General features: G+C 45.7%; 1 protein-coding gene across 1 annotated transcript; it reads left to right on the top strand.

The window, feature by feature from the left end:
- Nucleotides 1-6,257: 6,257 nt before the first annotated feature.
- On the top strand, nt 6,258-7,022 carry LOC146186251 (ubiquitin-conjugating enzyme E2 Z-like). The gene has a single exon (XM_084608016.1). It carries the CDS (start codon nt 6,258-6,260, stop codon nt 7,020-7,022), a length of 765 nt encoding a protein of 254 aa, XP_084464142.1.
- Nucleotides 7,023-10,705: the final 3,683 nt, after the last annotated feature.

Here is a 10,705-nt window from a genome sequence, read left to right on the forward strand (position 1 = left end):
TAACCTTAGATGCGCTTCGTTAGCCCTCGTCACGGGTAACGCCGGCCGCCTCCGTGGCCGTATACGTGCCCTAACAAATGCGCGCCCCGGGACACCGCCATCAGCGAGCGTTCTCCTTCCCATTGATAAAACATGCGGCTCTACTGGGCAAACACGCGGGGCTGGCAGCAGTAAGAAGAGGATGGGCGAGGTCTGGAGTCAGGCTGTCGAGCTTTACTTCCTTCTCTTCTCTTCTTTTATTTATTTTTTTTTTTTTTGACTGCCGGCAACGAAACAATGGCAGGGACGCGCTGTTAGGCGTGTAAGCAAAGGGAAAGGAGTGGGAAGGAGAGAATAGCAGAGTAGCCAAGCCATTAAAAAGAAAGGAAAGATACCAGAGGATGGGATATACAGGAGACGACGACGGCGGCGTACTAACGCCTTCCACCTCAGTCAGGAAATCTTTAGCGAAAAGAAGGCAAATAAATATCCGATGAGGTAAATGAAAGAAATGCAAAGGGGCTGAGAAGAGGGAAGGGAAGTTAGGGGAGGGAACTTGAGGGAGAAAGCAAAGTGGGCTGCCAGCTGGGTGAGGGGCGTGGTGGTGGGGGAAGGTCTCTTCTACGCGTAGAATAAAATCACGCAGGCGAAAAGATTAATGAAAGCCGGCGGGGGTTCTCGGCTCGCTCCGCGGACGCAGCCATTTGCCACGAGATAAGGCTGCCGACCAGACGCGACTGACATGCCTAAAGAAGATAAAGGAAGCTGGGTCATTTGATCTTTTGCCTCTTGCTTAGCACCATCTTCACTTTTTTTTTTTTTTATTCCTTCGCTGCCGTCGTTCAGCTATCTCTTTTCATTTGCTCAGTTTGAACTTATATGCGCTCGATGGGGATTTGTTCTTGTTTTTTTTTTTTTTTTTTTTTTTTTTATCGCTTCGCAGAGGCTTTCCCTATATATTTGTGTACAGCCGAGCATGTGCGCGCCCACCGGAGCTAGAGCATGACCAGTTGATGGCGGTCGGGCAAGACTGCCGTGTCGCTTCGTGTCAGCTCATCTGTTGGCTGTTCGCTTCGCTTACCTATTAGCTTTGTCTGCGGCGGTGACCGTGGTGCGGTCGCGGCCGAGGGAGGCGGTGTGTAGAGATAGGGCCGGTTGCTCCTGCGACCCGTTCTGTACATCTAGGCTGTTGAGGAAGCGAACGCCGGGTTCACTTGGCGACGCTTACGCAGCCGGGACTCGCTGATAAGCTGTCGTAAACATATGGCGTGCGATTCTGAGCACCGAATAAAAGGTTTTGTCTGTGCTCAACGTATCAAGACGCGGTCTAGTTTATCTTTGAGCGGTACTGAGAAAAACCATTAGATGCAATAGCGAGACGACGATGCGCGTAGACCACGTCTGGCATCGACGCATAGTCGCTGCCATCCACCTTCCGTGCCAACACCCCTATCGGCGAAATCGCGTTTGTGCAGCATGAGACGTCATCGATTGAGTCTCATATCAATAATGGGGCACCGATATTTACAGATGTTTACCTTCCGGACCCTCCGTACCTCTCCTACAAAGTCCTGATAGCACTGTTTTCGTCGGTAGTCGGATGCCTGAAGGCTGCATGACCGAAATAATATGGCGAAATTGCTTTTCTTACGTTCTGTTTTTTTTTTTTTTTTTTTCGGTAAATCTTGGAGGGCAGTAGACCTGACAGTCAGGCTTATAGTTTGGCTTAGAGTTTAACGTCCGAAACTGAGTGAGATTATGTTCGAGGGACTCCGCGGCTGAAGACTGCAGATGTTTCGACCGCCGGAGGGTTTTTAACGTGCACAGACATCGCACTATTCAGGAGCGCGTTGCTTTTAGTTTCCACCGAATATCGGATACCGCGGCCGGGATTCGAACTCGCATTCTTGGATTCTGCAGTCGAGCGCCCTTTACTATTCAGCCACCGCGGCAGAGGATTTATGGAAGATGTGGCGGACTTTTCGATGTTTATTTTTCGACCAATAATATTTTCTGCATGGGAGTTCTTTATTTGTTTATTTGGCGATATATACGATCTCTCTGCGCGGTCAAAAATAACGTACAGTTTGTCGTGGCCACTGCAGCAGCTCATGTAGCAGTTTTGTATTTAATGCTCGAACAGATATATAACACTTATCCTTGCAAAAAGAGGCCGTAGTAAAGCGGAAAATATCGAACTTAGATGATTCAGTCCAGAGACAAAAATGCATGATTATTACTTAAAAACGCTCTAACCTTTCCAACATGAGCTGAAAAAATGGTCCGCGCGTTATGTGGTCCGCGTGCTGACGGTAGCGGTCACTTGCGATACGTTTGTGCACTCACGCTGCATAGTTTCAAAATTCGCCAGCGACTTTTGCATGAGGCGGAAAACCCTAGTTAACCATGCGACTGCACTATAAGCCGGATGGTGTAGATGGTGCTTCGCTGATCTGCAATGGCATGTTTGAGCTTGCGTTTAAACAGCTAAAGACTCTTAACCAAAGTATTATATTCCAAAAATACCACAATTTCACCGTGTCCTTGTTTCCAGCAATTCGTTATTTTATCCTGGGATTTACTGCAACTGCATAGAACTTAATATCGAGTTGGTTCTTGGGTAAAACCCAATGTTAAAAATGATTTCAGAGTACGCTTATCAGTTTTTCTAGCTTCAATCTGAAATGTTCAACGGGTTAATTTTCTGTTCCGTTCGTGCGTGACAAAATAATTGTCTGGAGAATACAAACTCAAATTAAAGATTAAGTGAAAAAACATATAATAGCTCCAAGCCTATGTTTGGATATCATTGCGATGCGTGATGTGCGTAGGACGCTTCGCTGTGCTTGTATATGCTCGAACAAATCCATATTCAGTCCCCAGCAAGTTGTGAGCGGTCCAACATTAATAGCTTGGTGTGCGTTGCGGCGAACAAAATATATGTCCTAACTTCCTTGTCATTTATTTGCAGCAAGGAAAAATACTTGGAATCATTTTTTTTTTTTCGCGATCGAATGAAACAGGAAAATTGAGAAGGACTGAGATGGGCCAATAGCTGTACAATAAAATAGTTGTTTTCAAGGAGACGTCAACATGTGCTTGCGGCAATTAACTGTGAATGAAGCTACTCATTTTCATTTCTTTTCACCCATCTATGCGTTACGCACGGTTTCGAATGCATTTTGCTCTGGCACCTCTACATTCTCTTTTTAACTCTACATTGTGAATTTTTGATACAACTTCCTTGTTATATTTACCCTTTCAAGTGGGAACGTCGCATATCCTAGCCGCCTTTGCTTTGCCGATTATTAGTTAGAGGATCCCTTCAAACTAGTGAAAAGAGGGTTGGATACTGGAAACGTCGAGGACGAGAAAAATTATTTCAGTGTAAGGAAACCAGGGCTGTTGTTTTGGAACAGTTATGCTCACACACCTTGTTTGGAGCAAGAAAATGGCTTTTTTCTTTTTTTATATGCGGCTAGCCTATGCTTACCTCCGCGCTGTTTCCTTCGTTTCAGCACGTCCGCGATTCAAGAATCCCATCGTTTCTTTGAACCATTAGAGTATTAATCCACCATGGGCGGCATCATATACCGTGCACCTATCGAGATCAGAGGCGAACCGCATGCCACGCGAATATCATATTGTTCTCAGTGAACCCCTCATGAGCATATACAGAGAGTGTCTTATTGTGCAGCGGAGATGCGTCGCAGCTGGAAGTGAATAAATCACCATCCCCGGTCATTTCGAAACTTGGGCGATAAAATCTCCCACCGCGGGGACCGGAGATCACAATGTGCCCCTCGTTAGCCGTTGGTGACTCGTCGCGGTAAATATACCCCAGCTTTCTCCCGTAGTGTAGCGCAGTTCGCTAGACTCTGCGTACTATATTGATTTCCGTTTTCTGTTGTTGAGGGGGACCCACCCCGTTACTTACACTCCCCTCCCTCTATTTCCCATCGGTCTGACTTGTCCGTCCTGCTCGCTTCCTTAAGCGCATAGGCTGGGGCCATATAGGCGGAATGTATAATTTATTGCCAATCTTAACAGGGCACCTTTGGGAAAAGCTGAGCGGAGTATAGTATAGGAGTTCGGAGAGAGGGCTAGTGTTGCGGTAGGCTACATACCCTTCGACGAATATTTGTCCGCCGGCCGCTGTCATTACGAGCCGAGAGCTTTCGCGGATGCTGAGGTAAGCGGTCACAGCAAAAAGCGTTTTTTTTTTTTTTTTTTTTTTTTGCTTTTCTGGTTGCATAGCTGCCTTCTGATACTCAATCGATACTTTTTCAGAAATTTTTCACTGGACCGCTTAGATTTTTTAAAGATTGGTCTTAATTGAACATACACAATTACGCTGCTTTTCGCGCACGCAAATTGTTTCAGAACAGAAAATAAGAGGACAGATTTTTCTCTCTTTCTTTCTGTTAGCCAAGTTAATCCTCTGCAGTTTCTTTTTTTTTTTTTTTCTCAATTTAGCGCTAACTGATTTATGCGCATTTTTCGCACGAGTTTTCACCGCTTCATTTCAAATTAAGAGGTAACCAGGGTGAGCGTTGGAGAACCATTCAGCTACTTTTCTAACCAGCGCGAATTAGGACGAAATCGCATTCTGCCATGTCCATATGCTTCCGCATTAAAAGTGGCGCCCGTCAGTGGATCCTTTTTCGAGTGCACTCACGCCGCATCGGCATGCACTGCGTTACTAGTTTAACCGCTGCTTCATTATTTGCTGCCTTTCTAATCTCTTGTGTACTAATTAGCATAAATTGCTAAACTACCACGTTATGTCAACGCGGAATGATCCGTCGTAAGTTAGGGTTAGTGGTGGCCGGAGAGCGAGCGTCGCGGCGAGCAAAGACATGCGTAGTAGCGAAAGGATCGGGGTGTAGAAAAATTGCATAGCGGCGTGGAGAGTGGGAGGAACAGGCCTGAAGTCTTTAACACAAGACGCTGCAGGTACTCTTGCGGCTCGCCTAGTAGCTGCTCTGATGTCAAGAAGTCTCAGCGGAGAAGCAGGGAACTACCATGAACACATCAGCTCTGCTACTAAGCTCTGTAGGTCTGGTCGAAGGCCGGGCCTTAAACCCAGGAGCTCAAGTGCCAGAGGCATCAACCCAGTTGATGCAATTGAGCCTGGTAGCTAGAGCGGCCTTCAGTTGACGATGACAGCGTTCCACCATGCCGTTGGTGGATGGGTGGTACGCAGTGGTGCGGCAATGCCTGGCGCAGAGGATGCGGTTGAGGGAAGCAAACAGGGTGGACTGAAATTGGCGCTCATCGTCTGTTGCTATACGGTGCATGGTAACCGAAGAGGGACAGCCACGCAGAAACAAAGGTGCGCGAAGCATTCTCAGTGGTGATATCACGTCCGGGTCACCACTATCTAGGCCTAAGGCCCCAGGAGCGAAGGACGAGACATCTGACACGGATCTAGGCAAGAACAAAACAGCCAGCCGTGGCTTCACGTGCCACCGTCAGACGCCGTCTTTACTTTCTTCTTCCAGCGGCCGTGTGTAGGTTGCGCTCTTAGTGGAGCTATAGAGTGAAGCGTTACATGTGAACGACGACGCGACATATATATAATTTAGCAGATAGTCTTTAACCTGCGTAGCCTATGGGCAGCTTGTATGACTAGGGATCCAATATGATTCCGGGCTCAGTCCCCATTTCACTCTCCCTAATAATAATAATAATAATAATAATAATAATAATAATAATAATAATAATAATAATAATAATAATAATAATAATAATAATAATAATAATAATAATAATAATAATAATAACCCACATATATTATTTCGCACCACCTGGTCTGAAGTGAAACCTTTTGGACCAAGCTGGGTTTTCTCCTCAGCCTAACACCGGCGCCGCCAGGTTGTCCATTGTCGCGGGAAATTCAACCATGTTCGTAGATCATTCGAGTACTTTCACGGCCACGTCTCAAACTTTCAGTTTTACCCTCATTTTCATTTTTCTACAAGCGAATGCTTCGATATATCATGCACCTTCACTGAACATTTCTTGAAATTTCATTTTGTGTACATATAACATGTACGAAAATATCTATTTAATAGTGTCTTGTTCCAAGCAGCTTTTTACTCTGTGCAAAGCTAAATTAGATACCTTAATTTTAGCGCGAGAGAAGAGAAATAAAGGCAGGTGGTGCTGAAACTAAAAGCAGCTGGAAGGACGAAGAGGAAGAGCTAGGAATGGGATGACAGCTTTATGCCGAACGTTGCGTTTTCGAAATTTACCATTCTCCAAGTCTTCAAGATATGACCTACTACGCCCAGCCAGCTCCAAACTCCTGGGATCCGCTTGTGTACGAACATGAGGAGCCCTCACCCTTTTGCTTGGCCCGACTGAAGAAGGAAATCTCGGACTTCTGCGCTAATCCTCTGGTGGGTGTCTTCATCTTTCCCGAGGAGGCCAACGTTACTAAAGTGCACGCCCTAATCGTTGGCCCCACTGACACCTTGTACGAGGGAGGCTTCTTCCATTTTCTCATCAAGTTCTCCCAGGATTACCCAATTACGCCACCTCGGGTTCGGTTCATGACCACGGACGGAGGCCGGGTTGGATTCACAGGGAACCTCTTCGCGTCGGGTAGAGTCTCGCTGAGCATACTTGGGAATTTTGAAGGACCAAAATGGGGACCAGTTCTTGGTCTAGAAAACATCCTGATCTGGTTACAGTCATTGTTCTTCATAAAAACTCATTATATTGACGATTACAACTACTTCACCAAGCAGGAGACGATCAGAGTGGCTGTGTGCGGCACGGTGGAGGCCGCTCTCCAGGACAGGCCTGATCATCCAGAAGCCATGCAGAAACATATCCTGAAGTATTTCTCCGAATCGTACAGCAAGTACGTGGGCATCGTGAACAGCCATCTCGACCTGACTGGCCGAGCGGTGTGCAGTACTTACGGCTTGGAAGGACAGGTGTTCCGGTTCCAACCGCTGCTGACAAGACTCGAGGAACTCAAGCAGATGGTGGAGAAGAAAATCAAAGCCGATGGTGGAGGAACAAAAAAGTGATACATTTTTTGACATAATATAATCATGCCACACCAAGCTACCTGAAAAATTCTTCATACTGAATGCACTCTGAATAGGCGTCTCTCACAAAAAAATGTTGCAAATAGGCCAAGCTTGCGGTACCTTGTGCCTAGCTAAAACTTTAGAAAATTAGTTTTCTGAACATCTTCACTTGTCATGCCGTCTTGTGGCGGAAGCCTGAACGCCATCGTCTCATACTACTGATCAGCGTTTTCCCCAAGCAGTTGATATCAGCAGTTGTCCTCCAATGATGACGTGATAAACAGATCATATGGTAAATGGCACTGTAGCCAAAGGCAAGTGAGGAAAAATGACAGTTGAAGGAAAACCTTCACATTTTTTTACCTTAAATATAGGGGAGAAATTAGTTTTCTGCCCATTAAATTGTACTGTTAATTATTATAATGCAATAATATTGTTCACGTTGTCTTGGTCTGTGTGTGTGTGTGTGTGTGTGTGTGTGTGTGTGTGTGTGTGTGTGTGTGTGTGTGTGTGTGTGTGTGTGTGTGTGTGTGTGTGTGTGTGTGTGTGTGTGTGTGTGTGTGTGTGCGTGCGTGCGTGTGTGCGTGCGTGCGTGCGTGCGTGCGTGTGTGTGTGTGTGTGTGTGTGCGTGTGTGCGTGCGTGTGTGTGTGTGTGTGTGTGTGAGTGTGTGTGTGTGTGTGTGTGTGTGTGTGTGTGTGTGTGTGTGTGTGTGTGTGTGTGTGTGTGTGTGTGTGTGTGTGTGTGTGTGTGTGTGTGTGTGTGTGTGTGTGTGTGTGTGTGTGTGTGTGTGTGTGTGTGTGTGTGTGTGTGTGTGTGTGTGTGTGTGTGTGTGTGTGTGTGTGTGTGTGTGTGTGTGTGTGTGTGTGTGTGTGTGTGTGTGTGTGTGTGTGTGTGTGTGTGTGTGTGTGTGTGTGTGTGTGTGTGTGTGTGTGTGTGTGTGTGTGTGTGTGTGTGTGTGTGTGTGTGTGTGTGTGTGTGTGTGTGTGTGTGTGTGTGTGTGTGTGTGTGTGTGTGTGTGTGTGTGTGTGTGTGTGTGTGTGTGTGTGTGTGTGTGTGTGTGTGTGTGTGTGTGTGTGTGTGTGTGTGTGTGTGTGTGTGTGTGTGTGTGTGTGTGTGTGTGTGTGTGTGTGTGTGTGTGTGTGTGTGTGTGTGTGTGTGTGTGTGTGTGTGTGTGTGTGTGTGTGTGTGTGTGTGTGTGTGTGTGTGTGTGTGTGTGTGTGTGTGTGTGTGTGTGTGTGTGTGTGTGTGTGTGTGTGTGTGTGTGTGTGTGTGTGTGTGTGTGTGTGTGTGTGTGTGTGTGTGTGTGTGTGTGTGTCTGAAGACACCGGTTAGATTATGGGAACAAAATGCACAAAATACATTAATGTTTACGCTGCAAAGCATTCGTGGACAAATTAATTCAGCAGAAAACGGCAGCTGGAAACAGCGCAAACACGTTATAATCCTTAAAACGCTATTTGAGGTCGGTTCATGGTGCCCGGCCATTTCCATAAATAGAACCAAGCAAACGCATTACAATTCAAATCTCTTTTAAAATCAAAATACTTGATACTAGTTTAACCTGATTTATACTTTCTGGACTGTACAAGTGCTCGGCCGTAACTTCGACTCTGTTCTGAATCCCCAGCAGGCAGCAGCTCGGAGTGAACGATTCTTTCCGTACATTCAGATCTGCGAACGAAATAAAGAGTGGCAAAGCAGCCAGCCGGGAGAAGGGCGCAAGCATGAGGTGGCAACACCATTAATTATGTCGGCGCTGACGTCCACTTCAGTTCCGCTTCCATTTGTCAAGGCCGAGATTGAACTAGCGTGCGTATGCGTGCATATACATAGACGCTGGGCAGCCAAACATGATGAATGCAGGCGGACGTCTTATTGCTTCCACTCTTCAGACTCCGCTGACTTTTCCAGGTTCCTCTCTTTCGTTATTCTTATATATTTCGTGCTTTTTTTTTTTTTGCAGAGTGTTCGTGGAGCTGTTTGACCTAAGTTAACAGACGCGTTTTGTAACCCTGGATAGACTGCGAGATAGAATAATAAAAAAAAAGGGAGGAGAGATGCAAACTTTGACGAGCAACTAATGAAGTTTGCCCCTAAAGAGGGCTTAGTTAAAGCGGCATACCAATTTTTCGGAACATTGAAATTCACGAATGAACATGATAATTACTAAGCTGGACACACGAGAACATTAAGGATGAAGAAAGAAAAGAGTAGCATGCTTTATTGGGTTTTCAAATAAAAAAAACAATAAGAAATTAGATTCATTAAGCATAAAAGTAATAATAATGTGGGGATCGAATGCCGTTTAATACAGGTATCCCTTTTGGAATGAAAACCAAAGGGCATTTAGATCTTAAAGTAAGGTATATGCTATCACTACAAAGTTAATCTGTAGATTTATTGCCACATGTAACCGGAACTACATCCAAGCTTCTCGCCTTCTGTTCCACAGCGTGCTTTCGTACGCTTTCAGGCAGAAGATATTTAGAATGCATTTATCGCAAATGTTCTCATGATTTGAAGCATGAGAACATTTCCAAGCTCTCCTCCAATGAATATTTCTGTATTATTGTGTCTATGCGTTCGAATATTGCTATATTTCGGCCCACAGAATCAGATGTGTATGCGTTACTTAAAACTAGGCACATTAGTGTGAACGCTTTCATCTCTAACACTTATGACATTTGTCCCGCCGCGGTGGCGCAGTGGTTAGGGCGCTCGACTGCTGTGCCCAAGGACGCGGGAACAAATCCCGGAAGTGGTGGCCTTGTTTAGATGGAGGCGAAAATCAAGGCGCTCATGTGCTGTTCAATGTCAGTGTGCGTTAAAGAATCCCCAAGTCATCGAAATTTCCGAAGCTTTTTATTACGGCGTCTCACAGCCTGGATCGCTTGGGTACCCCATTAACGAAACGAAACCAAGCCAAACCGAATCACTCATTACATTTTATGCTATTAATTGGCGCGAATCATTTTAATGTCTTTTTGTTCGTTTTCAACAGCCGCCAGCATGCGGCCTTATTATTCTCATTCTAGTGCACCGGATCAATTCTGCATTCTTAGTTCATGCACGCTGTCACGAGACGCGGCTTTATCATTTCCTTGTTCGCGGTGCGCCGAAATGCATATCGAAGGATTCCAGCCACGCGCGTGTGTTTCTACAGTGTTCTAGCTTATGCTAGAAACCGTTTGCGGTTTTTATCTAGATGTTGCTTCGTCGCCTCTAAATTGAGCGCTGGCGGGTGAAACGCGTGTGTTCGACGACCAGTGAGCGAGCACGTTTGCTAGTATTGCCGACGCCGAGTATCTTAATTAGTTCTTCTGCGGGCGCAATTCAGCCCAATAAAGAGTCCATTCCAGTGCTGCACTGGTCTGTTTGCTCAACATTGTCACCGCCTCGTGACATTGATCGTTAATTGAACTAGTGCAGCAGAGAGCAGCCCAAACTATGTCACTCGGTAATAAATCACCGCGTTCATTCAATTTAAAGCAAATTGTAGAAGGAAAACAAATTTGTTTATATTCGTTTACCAAGAATGAAGTCTGCGAAAGCTTTGAATCGAGTAGTTATGCTAGATCATCTTGATTTTTTTTTTTCGCCCGAAGCGCAGTAGTCTAGCATGATCGAAAATATTCAGTCCAACTCCCAGTTCTAGAATGATATTGCGATGAAGCTGGGA

The sequence above is a fragment of the Amblyomma maculatum genome, chromosome 6, assembly GCF_055883805.1.
Source record: "Amblyomma maculatum isolate TAMU_Amacu chromosome 6, ASM5588380v1, whole genome shotgun sequence".
Taxonomy (NCBI): Eukaryota; Metazoa; Arthropoda; class Arachnida; order Ixodida; family Ixodidae; genus Amblyomma; species Amblyomma maculatum.